This window comes from Ceratotherium simum, chromosome 34, assembly GCF_057802395.1.
Source record: "Ceratotherium simum simum isolate JZ-2026a chromosome 34, ASM5780239v1, whole genome shotgun sequence".
Taxonomy (NCBI): Eukaryota; Metazoa; Chordata; class Mammalia; order Perissodactyla; family Rhinocerotidae; genus Ceratotherium; species Ceratotherium simum.
The window spans coordinates 8,059,293-8,077,777 of record NC_141933.1 but is presented as its reverse complement, the minus strand read 5'-3'; the positions used below and the strand labels follow the sequence as shown (position 1 = coordinate 8,077,777).

The following is an 18,485-nucleotide window of genomic DNA, read 5'->3' as shown; positions in this document are numbered from 1 at the left end:
AGGCGGGAGGGCCACGGTGCCCGGCTCACGCCCTCCTCACCCGTCTCCACGTCTAGCGTCATCAGGGGCGGGGCCGGCGGCGCTCTGGCATCATAAGCGCGCGCCGCACCCGGAAGAGACGTGGCAGCGGAGGGATAATCGGAGCAGCCCGAGGGGAGAGAGCAGAGTGGTGGGTTGGCTGAGTGTGGCGTCCGTCCTTCCGCGCCTCGCACCGGCGCTCGCACCCGTTGAGACCGGTACCGCAGCAGATCAGTAACACCGAGAGTGGGGTTTGTGGAGGAGGTGGGGGCGGGGCTTGGAGGGGGTGGGGTTCAGGAGGGGCCCGTGGGGGCGGGGTCGGTGGTATCGCAGAGTAGCTGATGGAGGGGTCGGCCGGGGGAAGGATGCAGGAGGAATGAGGGGTCTCCAGAGGCGGGATTTATGCAGGGGGCGTGGCCCAGAATGAAGAGGGGCAGTGGACAGGAATTTGGGGTTGGGGCGAATACGAGAGTGTCTAGGGGAGTTAAGAGTAGAAACAAACTGGGCTGGTGAGTGTGTCGTGGCAGCCAGCAGGACCCGGCTCCCTACCAACTCAAGCCCCTTCCGCAGGGCCTACCATGGGGCTTTGCAAGTGCCCCAAGAGGAAGGTGACCAACCTGTTCTGCTTCGAACACCGGGTCAACGTCTGCGAGCACTGCCTGGTAGCCAATCACACCAAGGTGGGGCCTTCAGGGGAGGGGCTGCGCGGGGCGCTGGGTGGACAGGCCGTCTTGGCTTTCTCCAAATCCCTGAAGGGCCGGCGCTAGAATGGAAGCTCCAGGAGGGCGAGGACTTGGTTTATGTCGTTCACTGCTCTATCCCCAGCCCTTAGGACAGAGTCTGGCACACAGTCTGTGCTCAATAAATGTTTATTATTGAGCAAATGAAAGGATGAGTCTCCTCTGTGATGAGGGAGAAGGCAGTTGGGCCTTGGAGAGATGGGCTGTGGAGCCCCTGCTCCAGTTGTGACCTCTCTCTCCCACTTCAGTGCATCGTCCAGTCCTACCTGCAGTGGCTCCAAGATAGCGACTATAACCCCAATTGCCGCCTGTGCAACGTCCCCCTGGCCACCCGGGAGACGACCCGCCTCGTCTGTTATGGTGAGGCCTGGGCACCTTGGGGGGATCAGGACAGGCCCAGCTTGGTGACCAGTTTCCAGGCCCTCCCTAAGCATCCGGACAGTGAGACCTCCAAGCCTGGGAGGCTGGAGCCCCAGATTAGTCCTCCTAGGTTACTTACCTGCTGTGTGAGCTCAAGCAAGTCATTTTCCCTTCCTAGGCCTCAGTGTCTTTCCCTAAAAATTAGAGCCCCCTCAATCTTGAGGGTTGAGCGAGAGCCAGTCAACCTTGTGGGTGTGGTTGTGGCTGCGAGCAGTAGCTGCCTGGCCCAGCAGTGAGCTGAAAGCATGGGGCTTTCAGACATTCAGGATCCATTACTGATTCCAAGATTAACCAGAGAGGAAGTGAGTTTCCGCAGTCAAGTCAGCTAAAAGAAGTCAGCAGACACGTGTCATGACCTTGACCTGACTGCTGTAAGAACCTTAGCTCCACTTTTTGAAGGAGCTAGCAAAAAAATGGGCTCCCCTTGTGCTTCTCAGTATGAGTGCGTGTGTATATGTGCGTGAATTTCACATGCATTGTGTCTTTACGTAAGTATTGGTGTGTTCGTTAGTACCTGTGGGAGAGTGAATGGGTAAATGTGTGTGAACATATGAACACAGGTGTGGGGTGGGGTTGCAGGAGAATGTGTGGGTGAGAGTTCTCAAGTGTTAGCAAGCGTGCGCGTGTAGATGTGGATGTGTGAGAGTTAGTGTGCCCGTAAGTGTAGATACAAGGGATGGCATGTGCCTTTGATTATGTGTAAACACATGTACCCTTGTGCTCCTGGATGTGTACATGCGTGTGTGGGCCTGTGTATGTCTAGGAACCTTTTCTGAAACTGTCCTTGATTGGCTGTCAGTTGAAGGAGGTTGTGATGAGAGCAGGTCCAGAGAGGACTCACAGAAAGGGTGGGTGGCATCTTCTTCCCACCCACCCCCATCCCCTGGTGGGCTAGGGAGCTTGGTAGTATCTACCTTGACTTAGTTGGACAACAATGGCCAGGAATGCCAGAGTCTTAGGGAACACTAATGAAATGGACCTGGGGTGAGGATGGCGGGGAGAGGGCTCTGGGCTTACATATATCTGTGCATATATCCCTGTGGTGGGCTGGGGGCTGTTGCTGTGTCGTCTTCCTCATGCTGCTTCTCCTGTTTTGTGGGCCCCAAGATCTCTTCCATTGGGCCTGCCTCAATGAACGTGCTGCCCAGCTCCCCCAAAACACAGCACCTGCTGGCTACCAGTGCCCCAGCTGCAGTGGCCCCATCTTCCCCCCAGCCAACCTGGCTGGCCCCGTGGCCTCCGCGCTGAGAGAGAAGCTGGCCACAGTCAACTGGGCCCGAGCAGGACTGGGCCTTCCTCTGGTGAGAGTTCCTCTGCCCGGGGTCCCACCTGGGCTGATGGGTGAATGGGGACAGCACTGGGCAGGCTAGTGACATAGGTTCCTTCCTCCAGATCGATGAAGTGGTGAGCCCAGAGCCTGAGCCCCTCAACACCTCCGACTTCTCTGATTGGTCCAGCTTTAATGGTAAGTGGTGGTCTCCCCTGCCTTTGGGACCCTTGCCTCCCTGCTCTGCTGACAGCTCTCTTCCTGCCCACAGCCAGTGGTACCCCTGAACAAGAAGCGATAGCCAGCGCTTCTGCCCCAGCTTTCTACAGCCAAGTCCCCCGGCCCCCCGCTTCCCCAAGCAGGCCCGAGCAGCACACAGTGATCCACATGGGCAATCCCGAGCCCTTGACTCACGGTGAGCCGGGGAATTGTCCAGGCCAGAGGAGGATAGAAAGGGAGTGGGGTGGTTTGTGTGGAGGGAGCTCAGGGGTCCAGAGACCCACCCGGCGGGACCCTTCCTCACTCCGAGCACAGACCTTACCTCCCCACAATTCCGAGGTGCTCTGTCAGGCTGAGAAGGGCAAGGAGCTGGCCTCCCCTCTCCCCACCCCACTACCGGCCAGTTTCTCTGAGCCTATGAATGCTGGTGGCTCTGTCCCTGCAGCCTCAGCCCCTAGGAAGGTGTATGATACGCGGGATGATGACCGGGCACCAGGCCTCCGTGGGGACTGCGATGATGACAAGTACCGTCGCCGGCCTGCCCTGGGCTGGCTGGCCCAGCTGCTCAGGTACACAGGGTCAGGTGGGGCAGGAAGCCAGGAAGGGGCAGGAGAGGAAGTGAGAGCCAGAGGCCCCAGGCAGGACGATTTCATGACAAAAGGGGCTTGTTGTGGGTAGTGAGGGTAGCTGGTACTGGAGCTGTGCAGAGAGGCCTCGGCCTGGCAGTAGAAGTCTTGGGTCTACCCCTCTCCGGGGCTGTTTCCTCAACTGCTACATAGGAGGTTTGGACACGGACTCTTTGAGGCCACTTCCTGCTCTGACACTACCTGACCTTTGTGACTCTCCCTGTGCCTGACACATTCCAGTTTCCAGAACAGTTGTTGCTTCAGCTGGTTTGAGCGGCGCAGTCACCCTTGTAGTGGGCAGGTGCAGGGGTGATCCCTCCCACGGCACACTCGCGGAGACGAGGCTCAGGGATGGTGGTGCTGGGGCCAGAAGACGAGTGTAATGACTAGGGCTCCGCTACGGGCCACAGGGGCCTCCAGGGACTGAGGCCTGATCTGACTTTCCCTTCGTCCCCGCAGGAGCCGGGCTGGGTCTCGTAAGCGGCCACTGACCCTGCTCCAGCGGGCGGGGCTATTGCTGCTGCTGGGGCTACTGGGCTTCCTGGCCCTCCTTGCCCTCATGTCTCGCCTGGGCCGGGCTGCAGCTGACAGCGATCCCAACCTTGACCCGCTCATGAACCCTCACATCCGTGTGGGTCCCTCCTGAGCCCTTGCTTGTGGCTGGGCCAGCCTGGGACCTGGCGGCCTAAGGAGGGGAGCTGGGCAGATCTGGGGGCCCTTCTTCTCTGCTCCTCTCCCTCAAGCCTGAGACACTAAGATCCCAGGCCCAAAGCTGAGTCCACCAGAGTGGCCGCAGGCTGGGCCTGGGGTCCCTGTAGGTCAAGCATTTTCTTGACCTGTTTTTCCTGGGTCTCCAGCCTCCCATCCCCGACTCCACAGAGGAGATGACAGGTGGAAATAAATGACAGACTTTATTAAAATACCCGAAGCAGCCTTTTCCTTCCCCCTTCTCAGCCCAGTCCCCAGTCCTCAGTGGTTCTCCTCCCGGTACTGGAGGGCCATGAACTCGAGGGACAGGCGGTTGAAGAACATGGCTCCGTTGAGCACTGGGCAGAGGAAAGAGTCCCCGTCAGCCTTCCCTGCCCCCTCCTTGCCATGTTTCAGGGTTCCAAAGCTCCCCCTCTCCCTTCATGCACCCCTCTCCCGCTCACTCAGAATGGTCAGGGAAAAGCACCGAAGAAACTTGACATCTGTCATCTCAGCGTAGAGTGACCCCATGGCGGCCCAGCAGATGCTGATCACCTGGGAGAACTGTAGACGGGAGAACCGTCCAGGGGAGAGTGGCCCCCTGACACAGCAGCAGGGTTTCCCTCAGCCCCTGGGCCTCCCTGACCAGCCCTTGAGCCCTGCCCCCGGCCTACCATCAGGACCACTGTGTAGCGGAAGCTCATGCGGTCGTAGTGGTGGGTGACGCAGAAGTGGTGCACATCGCTGGCGAAGATGCACAGGTGTATAAAGAAGAGCATCATTGCAGCCATGGTGAGCATCATGCCTTGTGGGAAAAAGAGCACAGCCACGCGGTCCCGCCACCGCATCCTGGCGGCAGCAGAGACTCAAGTCAGACGGTAGAGCTGAGCAAGCCGACACTGCCCAGCACAAGCAGCTGACCCTCTGGTTCTAGAGTGCACAGTCTGGAATAGCAGTGAGATTCTAGAACCAGGAGAACATTGGAGGGGGCAAGAGTCTAGAACATTGGTTCCAGCCAATACAGGAGTGTTTCATGGGTGGCCAGGGAGCTTGGAATTGTGGAGGAGTAGTGGTCTGATCACTGAGTCCTCTCAGCCTCCTCCCTACCAGAGGAGGTAGTGTGGGCACATTCTACAGATGAAGGACTGGATCTCAGAAAAGTGGAGGGGCATGTCCTAGGTGCACCCCAAATCTTAGGCAGATGAGAGATTAGGACCCAGATGTATAGCTGGAGGGCATTCCCAGGTGAGGGAGGCCTGGGTTTGCTCCAGCCCCTAATGGGGAGGAACTGAGGGAAGGGAAGGGACAACAGATTCCCCATAGCTGGCCTGGGACCTTCCCCATGCCCTCCCCTGTGTGGCCTGGAGAGCAACTGGCTTTTCCATCCTCTCCCCAGATGTTCCTCTAGGACCTGATGCTGCCTGGCTTTCCCTTCTGGCCCTCAGAGCATTTTCACACCCATCACCTCTGTCACTCCAACAGTCCCAGAAGGAAGCTGGGGCCGGTGGCATAAATCCTATTGTACACACGGGTCAAAGGCACAGAGAGGGGTTGTCAGCTCCAGCTTTCACAGCCAATGAGCGAGGGAATTGGTACTGAGACTAGGATCCGATTCTACCTGAGGCTGTGGAATGGGCAGGGACGGTTAGAAGCCCAGAAGAAAACGTTTCCTCTGTACGTGTGAGAGGTGAAACCTCCAGGACTGTCAACAGATAAGCCAGAAAAACAGCCAGAAATGGTGTGGAGGGACACGCAAGCTCCCAGGAACTAAAGCAGAAGAAGAGGGCGGCCTTGATGTTGAGCTCGGCCGCCTCCACTGCCTCCTGCCTGCCTGTCTGCCCCGCAAGTTGGGTCCCTGGTCACGCCAAGACCCGAAGTCTCCTGCCTTGAAGTGGGAGGGTTAGAGCCTGACCCCACCACCCAGGCTTGCTGCCCAGTGTCATTAATCACAACAGCCCCTCACACCCCCATCCTAACATATTAGAGGGGTGATGCCCCAATGCCCAGCCGTGGTCCTGCTGTTGAAACAATTGTTTGCACCTTAGTTCTCATTTGCATACAAATGAACTTTTATACATTAGGGCTCCTAGCTCAATGCCATTTTAAAAATTATCCAAGTAGTGTATGAATATGTTCTTGTAAAAGAGTTGCATAATACATAGCATTCAGAGGGAAAGGTAACCGTCTCCCTCGTCCACCCCCACTCCTCCAGAGGTAACCCCTTCAATAGTATGGTGAGTGGGTGTCTTTTGGGTCACTTCTTGATATAACTTTATACACCTACACGTACATACACATGCATAATTTTAAAAACCTGAAAAAATCACCATATGTGATTGTCAAAGTTTAATTTTCAAAAAGTTAAAAACAAGCTATGTAAGTATGGAAGGAACATGTAACTAAAGTGTATTAACTCACCAGTGAGGGGGTTCCCCCTCAGTAATGTGGTCCTGCATCTTTTTTTTTGTGTGTGTGAGGAAGATCAGTCCTGAGCTAACATCCGATGCCAATCCTCCTCTTTGGAAGGATTGACAAGAGATGTTGCCAAGAGGAAGATTGGCAACAGATGTTAGCTCTAACGGGTTACTCTTTCTCAGCAAAATAATAATAATAATCCTTCGGTGGGCTTGTGAGACAATGCCCCAGTGTGACATTGGAAGGACATGTTACACTCTTGGTCTTATTTCCAAATTTTGGGTAATTTTTCTTGACAGTATTCTACAACTTTTTTTTAAGTTTATAGATTTCTTGCAGTAGATCTAAATTTTTCTGCTCTTCATTTTCTTAAGATTATAGCCTCATAGGCTGAAATCTTCATGTGTATTTTTTTTTTCAGCCTCTGAACATCTCATAGACTCAGGGGTCAGCAAACTTTTTCTGTAGAGGACCAGATAGTAAATGTTTTAGGTTTTGCCAGCCATAGAGTCTCTGTTGCAACTACTCTACTCTGTTGTAGTGCAAAAGTATGCATAGATAATATGTAAACAAATGGGCATAGCTGTGTTCTGATGAAAGTTTTTGTTTAGGGACACAAATATGAATTTCATATAATTTTCAGTGTCATTAATCACAACAGCTCCATAAAATGTCGTTCTTATTTTTTTCAACCATTTAAAAATGAAAAAAAATCTTAGTTCACAGGCCATATGAAAACAGGCAGTGGGCTGTGTTTGGCCCACAAGACCCCTGCCAAAGAAGAATTAAACAAAGTCATTTCCATCCCACCCTCGACGCCCCAGCCCGTCATAAGTAATGTTTCAAGGACCACATTGATAAAGTCTTTATCTCATTTTCAGCCATTCAAACTCAGCGTGTCTCAATTTGAACTCCAAGTCATTCCTTGTCTTCAGCTCTTCACCTCGTTTGTTCCAATCACAAATCTGAGAATTATCCCCAACATCTCGGCCCAGCCCTTCACTCAGCACATCCCATCAGTCACTTAAGATCTGCTGAGTCTGTCTTCTAAGCGCGGTACAATAGGAGTTCTCAAATTTAAATGCATCAGAACTACTTGAGGACTTTTTAAAAAGAAGCTAGGTCTAGGGGAGCCCAGAGTCTCATAAGGCGCCACAGGTAATTCTGAAGGCAATTCTGATGCACCTCAGAGGATCAGGCCGTGAGAACACTACGCTAGAGGCACCATCCGGCGAACTGTACGTACATTTAATCCTCGCAGCGCCCCTGTGAAGTATGTACCCCAATTTTAGGAAAAGGGGAAACTGGGCCGCTGTCCAGGTAACGAGGCAATGGCAGGATGCCAGGCACACGCTCTCGGGCTCCGCGGCCCGCGCTCCGTCCTCTGCATCTAGGGGCATGATCCGCGGACCCTTGCCTGCAGTGGTGCAGGGCTGGGAGCCACGACCCGCCCTCCTTCTGGGAGGGCAGCAACTCGACCGGTCCCACAACATCCTTCCACTTGAGTAGCTGTGGGAACCCAGGCTTTTCCGGAACCTCTTCGCTCGGGGAGGAAAGGTGCAGGGGAACTCTAGCCTCGAAGGACCCAGGCTGCAGGGGGACGTTTCACATGAAGGACTGCCTCGTTTCAACAACAACTTTATGGCTCCCGGAAGTGCCACCTCCCCGTCCCCTTCCCAGCCTCACGCCCGTGGGCTGCGGTTGGAGCGATGGCGGCGGCAGCCGCTGGGCCCGGCCCGGGGTCTGCACCTGGGGACTCCCCGGAGGGGCCCGAGGCGGAGGCTCCGGAGCGTCGGCGGAAGGCGCACGGGATGCTGAAGGTTTACTACGGCCTCTCGGAGGGGGAGGCGGCGGGGCGCCCCGCGGGGCCCGACCCTCTGGACCCGACAGATCTCAACGGGGCGCACTTTGACCCGGAAGTGTATTTGGACAAGGTATGTGCATGGGGGGGCCAGGACCCCGATGTATTGCACCCCCAGATCATGCCTCCGACTTTGTTGCAGGGGTGAGGGAAGCAGGAGTTCATAAAGACGACCCTCGGCCAGGACGACCCTCGCTGGACAGCAGGGGCAGAGCTGGATCTAAGGGGGCGTGGGCAGATTTGGAATGGCCTGGGGGGGTGCGGAGTCTGAGGTCTCCAGGGCTGATGTTCTGATAGGCCCGGGAGAGGGGGCGTGGCCCAGGCGCTGACAGGCGCAGGACCCGGCCTTGGCTGAGTCCGAGTATTTCAAATGTTGATAAACCCCAAATAGGGTCGAACCCAGTAACTCCTGAGCTGTGCTACTTATAGGCTCCATGTCTGGGATTCCTGACAAGGATGGGATCAGGGTTTTCTTGCACTGAAAGCCCACCAGTTAGGGGCAAGCGGGGGGACATGAGTGCCCTCTGACGTCAACACTAACCACCCAGTTTCCTCCAGCTGCGTAGAGAGTGCCCCCTGGCCCAGCTGATGGACAGTGAGACGGACATGGTGCGACAGATCCGGGCTCTAGACAGTGACATGCAGACCCTGGTCTATGAGAACTACAACAAGTTCATCTCAGCCACAGGTGAGCCCACTGGGACACACTCCCCACAGTCCCACGTCCCCCAGGTCCTCCTCCTGTGTTGGGGAAACCAGCAGGGGATTTAGAGGGAGAAGACCCAGATTCCTACCCTGCCCTGTTATTAATCCACTCTCACCTCTCCCTCAGAGCTTTTGTGATCAGACGACTACAGAGGTAATAACTGCTCTCAGAGGGTCATTTTGAGGACCAAAGGGGAGAAAGGACAAAGTGAAATTTTAAAATGAAATGAATTTATCTGAAGCACTTAGAATCTCTGACACTAAGGACGCCTCCTCAATAAGTGTTAGTGTCTCTCATTAGTGGTAGCCTTCTTCTCTGGTCCAAGTCTCTCTTGAGGATGGACTTGTCTCTCTCTTTCTCCTTCTTTCGTTCTCTTTTTTTAAATTAAGCAAAGAGACAGAAAATTTATGACATTAAGATCATATAGGGGCCGGCCCGGTGGCGTAGTGGTTAAGTTCATGTGCTCTACTTCGGTGGTCTGGGATTCACAGGTTCGAATCCCGGGTGTGGACAAACACACTGCTCATCAACCCATGCTGTGGTGGTGTCCCACATACAAAATAGAGGAGGACTGGCACAGATGTTAGCTCAGGACCACTCTTCCTCAAGCAAAAAGGGAAGATTGGCTACAGATGTTAGCTCAGGGCCAATCTTCCTCACCAAAAAAGAAAAAAAAGATCATCATGTAAAGGGTTTTTTTTCCTTCTGTCTGCTTTATTCTCAATTCAAGACAGTGCTAGAAGATGTTCAGCTATCATCCACACTAGCTTCTGACTTGTGTTGGTGAAATGCACGACTCAGACTTTTGTAATAGTTTTGGACCCATGTGTACTTAGTCCTAGAGGCAGATCCCAAGGGTCTACCTGCAATCCCTGGGAATGTTCCATGAACCTCTGGCCTCTCTTACTCTGCTGGTGTCACAATGCGGGGAGGAGGGGTAGTAACACATAGTTATTGTTCTTTTATCTGATTTGAAGCAGGTTCAATGAGTAGGTGCCTTTCTATTTGCTAATACCAGCATCAAACAGCAAGAAATAATTTCTTTTTTTTTTTTTTTTTTTGGTGAGGAAGATCAGCCCTGAGCTAACATCCGTGCTAATCCTCCTCTTTTTGCTGAGGAAGACCGGCTCTGAGCTAACATCTATTGCCAATCCTCCTCCTTTTCTTTTCTTCCCCAAAGCCCCAGTAGATAGTTGTATGTCATAGTTGCACATCCTTCTAGTTGCTGTATGTGGGACGCGGCCTCAGCATGGCTGGACAAGCGGTGCATCGGTGCACGCCCGGGATCCGAACCCGGGCCGCCAGTAGCGAAGCGCGCGCACTTAACTGCTGAGCCACGGGGCCGGCCCAAGAAATAATTTCTATGCTGAGAAATTTCTCACAGGAATTTTTCAAACATTACATTTTCCATTCCATAGAATATGTGCATATGATGTTTTGACGCCTAGCTCTTGCTTAATAGAGTTGGTTTGTTATTTTGTCTTTTTCCAAAGAAAGAGGGAGAAAATTATAAAGTGGGTGTTGAAGTCAGGGATTCTAAATCTATAAAGACTATAAAGTCTTATATTCATCGAAGGCCTCTCCTTTTTTTGGTGGGAGAAGGAGGGCCAAGGGCTGTTCTGCACGTTGGTGATACAGCAATGAGCCAGCTGGATCAAGCTCCTGCCTGGGGCCGAAATTCTAGTTCAGGAGACAGACAATAAATGAATACACAGGGCCGGCCCCGTGGCTTAGCGGTTAAGTGCGCGTGCTCCGCTACTGGCGGCCTGGGGTTCGGATCCCGGGTGCGCCCCGACGCACCGCTTGTCCGGCCATGCTGAGGCCGTGTCCCACATACAGCAACTAGAAGGCTGTGCAACTATGACGTACAACTATCTACTGGGGGGCTTTGGGGAAAAAAAAAAGGAGGAGGATTGGCAATGGATGTTAGCTCAGAGCCGGTCTTCCTCAGCAAAAAGAGGAGGATTAGCATGGATGTTAGCTCAGGGCTGATCTTCCTCACAAAAAAAAAAAAAAATGAATACACGAATAAAAGTGTAGTAGGTGCTATAAGAAAAAAATAGAGTGAGAGGAAAGAATAATGTGTGTGTGGGATCCGCCTTTGCCAGGGTAAGTATGAGAAGGCCCTCTGAGGTGGTGACATTTGAGCGGGGCCTTGAGGAGCAAGATGCAGCGTCAGGGAGAAGAGGGTGGGGGAGGAACAGCAGGGGCAGAGGCTCTGAAGAGGGAGCGTGTCCTGGATATTCACATCGCTGAAGGGAGTTGAGAGAGGAGGCGGGGAGCAGGAGGGTGGTAGGCGATTATTTCTCCCCTTATTTCTTACTTTATCTTTTTTCCATTCTTAAAAATTAGGTTAGCTAACATTTTATATATTTTATTTTTTTCTGTGACCCTGATCTTTGATTTATGTATTAGTTTTCCCACTTGAAAAGTGTGTTAATTTCTGCTTTTAGCTGTATTAGTTCCTTCTTTCTGTTTTCTTTTGATTTCTTTTGTAGTACTGTTTCTAACTTCTTGAGTTGAATGTTTATTCTAAGTTGTTACTATAGGGATTTCAGACTGATTTCCTCTGACCATTGCTTTAGCTGTATCCTATCGCTTCTGATCTAGAGTGTTTTCATTGTTATTATCATTCAAAGAGGCTGCAATTTCAATTTTGATTTCCTTTTTTTTTTTTTTTATAATTTAGTTTATTTATTTTTCCCCCAAAGCCCCAGTAGATAGTTGTATGTCATAGCTGCACATCCTTCCAGTTGCTGTATGTGGGACGCAGCCTCAGCATGGCCGGAGAAGCGGTGCGTCGGTGCATGCCTGGGATCCGAACCCCGGGCTGCCAGCAGCGGAGCGCGCGCTCTTAACCGATAAGCCACGGGGCCGGCCCTGATTTCCTTTTTGACCTAATAGTTGATTAAGAATGAGGGTGAGGGTTTTTTCCTGCAAATAATGGAATCTCTTTGTTTTCTAATGTTGTTATTAATTTCCACTTTCATTGCATTGTGACCAGAGAATGCTGTCTGTACCATTTCAATTTCTTTTCTTTTGTAAATGTATTGAGATTTTCTTTATGAGCTAATATGTGGTAAGGTTTTGCTGTACTCTATGGAATCTTGAAAAGAATTCAATATAAATCAAGTAGGTCGACCATATTAATTACGTTGTTTAGGACTTCTGTAGCTTCACTTGGTTTTTGTCCACTTGAGCTGTCATGGATTGACAGAGGTGAATTCAAGTCTCCTACGATAGGTGTGTTTCTGCTCCTCCTCCTTGCTTTCCTTTATGAATATTGAAGGTAAGTTCAGGAGTGGAATTAGGGGAGTTAGTTGGGAAATGTTAGCAGTAGTTGGACGCAACTTGCCGATGGGCTGAATGTGGGTGAAAGAAAGATAAGCATTGGGCCAGCCCGCCCGGTGGAGAAGCGGTTAAGTGTGTGTGCTCCACTTCGGTGGCCCAGGGGTTTGCAGGTTCGGATCCTGGGCGCACACCGACGCACCGCTTGTCAAGCCATGCTGTGGCAGGGTCCCATATGAAAAAAATAGAGGAAGACGGGCACGGATGTTAGCCCAGGGCCCATCTTCCTTGGCAAAAAAGAGGAGGATCGGCATCAGATGTTAGCTCAGGGCTGATCTTCCTCACAAAAAATAAATAAATAAATAAATAAACGTTTAAAGAAAGAAAGAAAGATAAGCATCAAAGATAACTCTTGGGAAATGGCCGGGAGCCAGGATGGCAAAGATTAGCGGAGGAACCGGTTTGGGGAAAGTCAAGATTTCTGTTTTGGACATCTCGTACTTAAGCTGCCTGTTTGCCATCCACATCTCCACATCCGGGTATTCAGTAGGTCGGTAGGCAGGGCCCTGGTCAGGACTGGAGGCAGAAATGTCTGAGTCACCACAGCCTCGAGACTGAATGAGCCCCTTGGAGAGGAAGAGGGAGAGCGGAATGCACAGCTCTTTCCGTTCACCCTGCAGATTTGGAGGGCCTTGATCTTTGCTTGTATTTTCTCTGTGAAGTGTGAAACAGTTGAGAGTTGGGGGCACATATTGGAGTTCTGAGGACTGAAGAGAAAATGTTAGTTTGGAAAATGGGAAAGCAGACCCACGAGAGGGTTTGAAGAGCAGCTGGGTGGTGTGGAGTGCCACCGTGGGACTTGAAGTCCTCAGTTAAAGGGAGGCCAGTTGGCGTGATCTTGTGGCCTAGGTTCCGCTGTTGAGGTGTGCGGGGTAGGTGGCTAGTCGGGCTTAACCTGCAGTAGGGTTTTGCTGACAAGTAGTGGAGGGAAGGGAACAAGAGACGCAAGGGGGTTTGTAAATGGGCGATGTTCTGGTGGAGGACCACAGATTCTAAGACGAGTGAGGAGGGAGGGCCGCCATGAGCAGTGTTATGAGTAGTGACAGATGCTGGGGGCAGTGGGTCTGGAGTTCCTGAAGAGGCCAAGGGATGGTTCGAGTGGTCGACAGGGTGAGTGATGGGGATTACAGAAGGTGGCGAGGCAGGAAGCCGGGATTTGAGAGGAGTCAGTTCTTGCTGAGGAAGGAGAGGGTGCCACAGAGGAGGCAGAGGCAAGAATGGATGGAATTGAGGTCAGAGAACAGAGTCAAGAGTGTCCGAAGGCTTCTCCACGTGGATGTTGATGTTCACAGGGAGGTGATAGTGATAGGAACCGAGTGGCGTGGCAAAGAGGGGACGGTAGGATGACAAGAGAGGTGTAGTTTGGCGGCATGGTCTTCAAGAAGCTGGGGTTTTGTAGGGAGGAGCAGTAGCAACTATGGAGAAGTGTTAAGGGGCCAGGCCCTGAGGCTCCTTGGATGTGGAAGGAAGAATGGCTTCCTTAAGCAGGTTTCTGTCAGGACAAAAGGGAAAGGTTGACCGTATTCCAGAAGGTGGAGTGAAAGGGTGTGGGAGGTTTGGGAAGGAGATAAACGTGAACAAGTATTTATTGTCTCCCAGTGCCACAGTGCGCTGGGCAGGAGGATGCCCCTGGGGATGAGCAGACAGGTCCCTGCTCAGTGCCCTGAGCTCTCCTTTGGATCTGGCCATCTTCTGAGGGCAGAGACTGTATTTATTGTCTCCCAGTGCCACAGTGCGCTGGGCAGGAGGATGCCCCTGGGGATGAGCAGACAGGTCCCTGCTCAGTGCCCTGAGCTCTCCTTTGGATCTGGCCATCTTCTGAGGGCAGAGACTGTGGTTCCGCCTGCTGTCTCTGCACTGAACCAGGGCCAGGGGCACACAAGCGGTGCTCAGAAGATGCCTGCTGCCCTGACGTAATGACCCCTCCCCCCATTTACTGGGACCGAGCACCACTGCAGCCTTATCGCACCCATCATCAATGCGACCCTCAAGGAGCCGGCTCAGGCACCTTTGGGAAGGGGCGCGTGTGTGAGAGCATTCGGACCGTGGCTCAAGCTGAGTGCTGCACCTGCGCGTCTAGTCATCTCCTTGTCCCTCTCCTGCGCCCTTGCCCTCCCAGACACCATCCGGAAGATGAAGAACGATTTCCGGAAGATGGAGGACGAGATGGACCGGCTGGCCACCAACATGGCCGTGATCACGGACTTCAGTGCGCGCATCAGCGCCACGCTGCAGGACCGCCACGAGCGCATCACGAAGCTGGCAGGTGGGCTCCAGCCCAGAGCGGGTGCTAAAGTGGGCCACCCTCAGAGCTTTGGGGCTAACACCACTTCCGTCGGTCCCCCAGGGGTCCACGCCCTGCTGCGGAAGCTGCAGTTCCTCTTCGAGCTGCCCTCGCGCCTCACCAAGTGCGTGGAGCTGGGCGCCTACGGGCAGGCGGTGCGTTACCAGGGCCGCGCGCGGGCCGTGCTGCAGCAGTACCAGCACCTGCCCTCATTCCGCGCCATCCAGGACGACTGCCAGGTCATCACGGCTCGCCTGGCCCAGCAGCTGCGGCAGCGCTTCAGGTGCGGCTCCGGGGCCTGCATCCCACCCCCGCCGGGCTCCTGCCCAGCGCTTTCCTGTCTCCCCCACCCCCAGCCCCACCCGCCAATTCTCTCTTCCTGCCCTTCACCGCCCTCTCCCTCGCCCCAGGGAGGGCGGCTCGGGCGCCCCCGAGCAGGCGGAGTGCGTGGAGCTGCTGCTGGCCCTGGGCGAGCCGGCGGAGGAGCTGTGCGAGGAGTTCCTGGCGCACGCCCGCGGGCGGCTGGAGGAGGAGCTGCGAAGCCTGGAGGCGGAGCTGGGGCCCTCCCCTCCGGCTCCCGACGTCTTAGAGTTCACCGACCGCGGCGGCAGCGGCTTTGTCGGCGGCCTCTGCCAGGTGGCGGCGGCCTACCAGGAGCTCTTTGCGGCCCAGGGCGCGGCCGGTGCCGAGAAGCTGGCAGCCTTCGCCCGGGAGCTGGGCGGCCGCTACTTTGCGCTGGTGGAGCGGCGGCTGGCGCAGGAGCAGGGTGGCAGTGACAACTCGCTGCTGGTGCGGGCGCTGGACCGCTTCCACCGGCGCCTGCGGGCGCCCGGGGCTCTGCTGGCCGCTGCGGGTCTCGGTGAGGCTGCCACGGAGATCGTGGAGCGAGTGGCCCGCGAGCGCCTGGGCCACCACCTGCAGGGCCTGCGGGCCGCCTTCCTGGGCTGCCTGACGGATGTGCGCCAGGCCCTGGCCGCCCCTCGCCTGGCTGGGAAGGAAGGCCCCGGCCTGGCCGAGTTGCTGGCCAACGTGGCCAGCTCCATCCTGAGCCACATCAAGGCCTCCCTGGCTGCCGTGCACCTCTTCACCGCCAAGGAGGTGTCTTTCTCCAACAAGCCCTACTTCCGGGTACGGCCTGACCCTGAGCATTCCTTTTTTTTTCTTTTTCTGGGTGTTCCTTTTTTTTATTTTTCTGGTCATTGTTTTATTCATCCTGCATGTTGGAAGCTACCAGGGCCCACAGTCCTTGCCCCAGGCACTGTGGATGTGGTTTCAGGCTGTGTCAGGAGGAAGGCCAGCTCAGCCTGGAGGGGTGTGGAAGGCTCTGAGGACCTCTGCAGGCAGGGTCCAGTGCTGGCTCTGCCCCCGTCCCTCCGCCAAGCAGAGAAGCTGCCCTAGGGGACTGGAATGTAGGATGAAGCTGTCCCTTGGAGAGGGACCAGGGCATTTCAGGTCCCAGCAAAGGGTCACTAGCAGACCCTGCCTGGAAGAGGGGACCTGCTGTGTACCCGGGCGCCTCCTCCTCACAGGGCGAGTTCTGCAGCCAGGGTGTCCGTGAGGGCCTCATCGTGGGCTTCATCCGCTCCATGTGCCAGACAGCTCAGAGCTTCTGTGACAGCCCTGGAGAGAAAGGGGGTGCCACGCCACCTGCCCTGCTCCTGCTGCTCTCCCGCCTCTGCCTGGACTACGAGACGGCCACCATCTCCTACATCCTCACCCTCACTGATGAGCAGTTTCTCGTACAGGTGAACTGCTAGCTCATAGCAGGGAAGGGGCTGGTGGTGCCAACCCAGGAGGCTGGGCAGTGTCCTCATGGGTAGACCCAGGCCAGCTGCCTGTGCCCAACCCAACCTCCCCATTGCCCAGCTGGTGCCCAGCTCCTGGTTGGCAGTGGCCCCTGAGCTGCCCCCAGTACCCACCACCTATCTGACCTCTGCGTCCCCTGCTCAGGACCAGTCTCCGGTGACGCCCGTGAGCACACTGTGTGCCGAGGCCAGGGAGACGGCGCGGCGGCTGCTGACGCACTACGTGAAGGTGCAGGGCCTGGTCATATCGCAGATGCTGCGCAAGAGCGTGGAGACGCGGGACTGGCTCAGTACCCTGGAGCCGCGGAACGTGCGTGCTGTCATGAAGCGGGTGGTGGAGGACACGACGGCTATCGACGTGCAGGTGCTGCCCCAGGCTGGCCGGGGACCCTGATGTGGCTGGGGTGCTGGGGGATCTAGACAGCAGCGGCTGGGCAGCACATGCATCTACGGCCTCGTTCCTCCTCAGCCCTGGATTGTGGCATCATCGCCCCCATTTCACCTATGAGGAAGCTGAGGCCCAGAGTCACCCAGGAAACCAGAGCAGGGTTGGCGCTGAAAATTGGGCCTCAGTACCGACTCTTGTGGCCCACTTTTGCCCCACTTCACTGGTTCTATAAATAGTGACTGGGTACTACCAAGGTACCAGGCCCGGGCTACCCTGTGATTCTGGTAACAAATGTGATTCTTGTAACAAATGAGTATGTAACTTAGGGCATCCTTGGCTCTCCCCCAGGGCACCTGGTGGGCTGGAGGTTCCCCAGGCTCTGGCCTCATTGCAGTGCCTCCTTCCACCACCAGGTGGGGCTCCTGTACGAAGAGGGTGTGCGCAAGGCCCAGAGCAGCGACTCCAGCAAGAGGACCTTCTCCGTGTACAGCAGCTCTCGGCAGCAGGGCCGTTACGCACCCAGCTATACGCCCAGGTCTGGCTGGTCAGGGTAGCTCCAGGAGGAAAGCACAGAGGAGCACCAGGGTGCAGGGCAGGCTCTGATTGCTTATCTCCCCCAATCTAGTGCCCCAATGGACACCAACCTTTTGAGCAACATCCAGAAGCTGTTCTCTGAACGTATTGACGTGTTCAGCCCTGTGGAGTTCAACAAGGTCCGAAGTCCCAAGTGACTCCCGCCTTCCAGGGGCCCTTGGGAAGGCTTGCTGAAGCAGCCCCACACTGGTCCAGGGAGCCCCAGGACTCTGTCCTCCCAGTCTCTGTCTGAGGGCTGTTTTCGTCCAGAGCCCCACCATCACCATCCCATGGCCCTCTGCCGCGACCTTGGCGTCTGGGTGCTGGTCTAGTATGCCTCTTTGGCTCTTGTCCTTGTCCCCACAGTAGTCCTGGGTCCTCCCCGGGGATTCCTATTGACCCCAACCCAGCCCACCCTCAGGGACATGGTGGTCTTCTCCCTCTAACTTAGTAGCCTCCCCCTCCCCATGTCAGTGCTGAGCCTCATCTCTGCCTCTGAATGCTCCCCTCCAGATGATGGTGGTGACGTTGTCTCTCCCCCTCCCTCTGACCTGCTCCTGGGACTTTCCACCCCATCACAGCTACTGGCATCTTATTGTCTCTCAGCCCCTGCCCAGAACGTGGGCACCCTTCCTCAGGGATCCAGTGCCCCTCCCTAACACTGCTGTCCGGAGATGCATCCCTGGGTCCCTCCCTGCAGGTGTCCGTGCTGACCGGCATTATCAAGATCAGCCTGAAGACGCTGCTGGAGTGTGTGCGGCTGCGCACCTTTGGGCGCTTCGGCCTGCAGCAGGTGCAGGTGGACTGCCACTTCTTGCAGCTCTACCTGTGGCGCTTCGTGGCCGACGAGGAGCTCGTGCACCTGCTGCTGGACGAAGTGGTGGCCTCAGCTGCGCTGCGCTGCCCGGACCCAGTGCCCATGGAGCCCAGCGTCGTCGAGGTCATCTGCGAGCGCGGCTAGGCCCGGCCGATGCCGTGCACGGGCTTGCCCGGTCGCCCCAACCCTATCCCCTGGCCTCCCGCCCGCCGGCCCTTCCCCCCCCCGGCCTCGAGTCCCGCCCAATAAAGCCGTGTTGTTACCTCCTAGCTGTCGCTCGCGGGGCCGGGACTTGCGGGGGGAGGAGTCGT

General features: G+C 55.3%; 3 protein-coding genes across 7 annotated transcripts; 2 read left to right on the top strand and 1 right to left on the bottom strand.

Annotated features, from left to right (window-relative positions):
- The first annotated feature begins 67 nt into the window (after positions 1-67).
- Positions 68-4,214, top strand: ZFPL1 (zinc finger protein like 1). 5 transcript variants are annotated; one of them, XM_087422668.1, is made up of 8 exons: positions 68-169; positions 589-698; positions 1,007-1,118; positions 2,286-2,479; positions 2,571-2,643; positions 2,717-2,860; positions 3,110-3,233; positions 3,750-4,214. In XM_087422668.1, exons 2-8 carry the CDS (start codon positions 597-599, stop codon positions 3,934-3,936), a joined length of 936 nt encoding a protein of 311 aa, XP_087278794.1. In that variant the 5' UTR covers positions 68-169; positions 589-596; the 3' UTR covers positions 3,937-4,214. The 5 variants fall into 5 exon arrangements, with proteins under 5 accessions (XP_087278794.1, XP_014648481.1, XP_087278795.1 ...); XM_014792995.2 differs by having other exon boundaries at positions 105-269; XM_087422667.1 differs by having other exon boundaries at positions 111-236.
- Positions 4,215-4,240: 26 nt separating this feature from the next.
- On the bottom strand, positions 4,241-4,825 carry CATSPERH (catsper channel auxiliary subunit eta). The gene is made up of 3 exons (XM_004437587.3): positions 4,652-4,825; positions 4,442-4,541; positions 4,241-4,336 (listed from the first exon to the last, which is right to left on the bottom strand). The coding sequence occupies exons 1-3, from the start codon at positions 4,823-4,825 to the stop codon at positions 4,260-4,262; spliced, it is 351 nt and encodes a 116-aa protein (XP_004437644.1). The 3' UTR covers positions 4,241-4,259.
- A 2,984-nt stretch (positions 4,826-7,809) lies between these two features.
- On the top strand, positions 7,810-18,443 carry VPS51 (VPS51 subunit of GARP complex). Its single transcript, XM_004437588.3, has 10 exons — positions 7,810-8,326; positions 8,812-8,941; positions 14,427-14,573; positions 14,655-14,874; positions 15,002-15,719; positions 16,121-16,336; positions 16,542-16,760; positions 17,198-17,319; positions 17,410-17,497; positions 18,058-18,443. Exons 1-10 carry the CDS (start codon positions 8,102-8,104, stop codon positions 18,316-18,318), a joined length of 2,346 nt encoding a protein of 781 aa, XP_004437645.1. The 5' UTR covers positions 7,810-8,101; the 3' UTR covers positions 18,319-18,443.
- Positions 18,444-18,485: the final 42 nt, after the last annotated feature.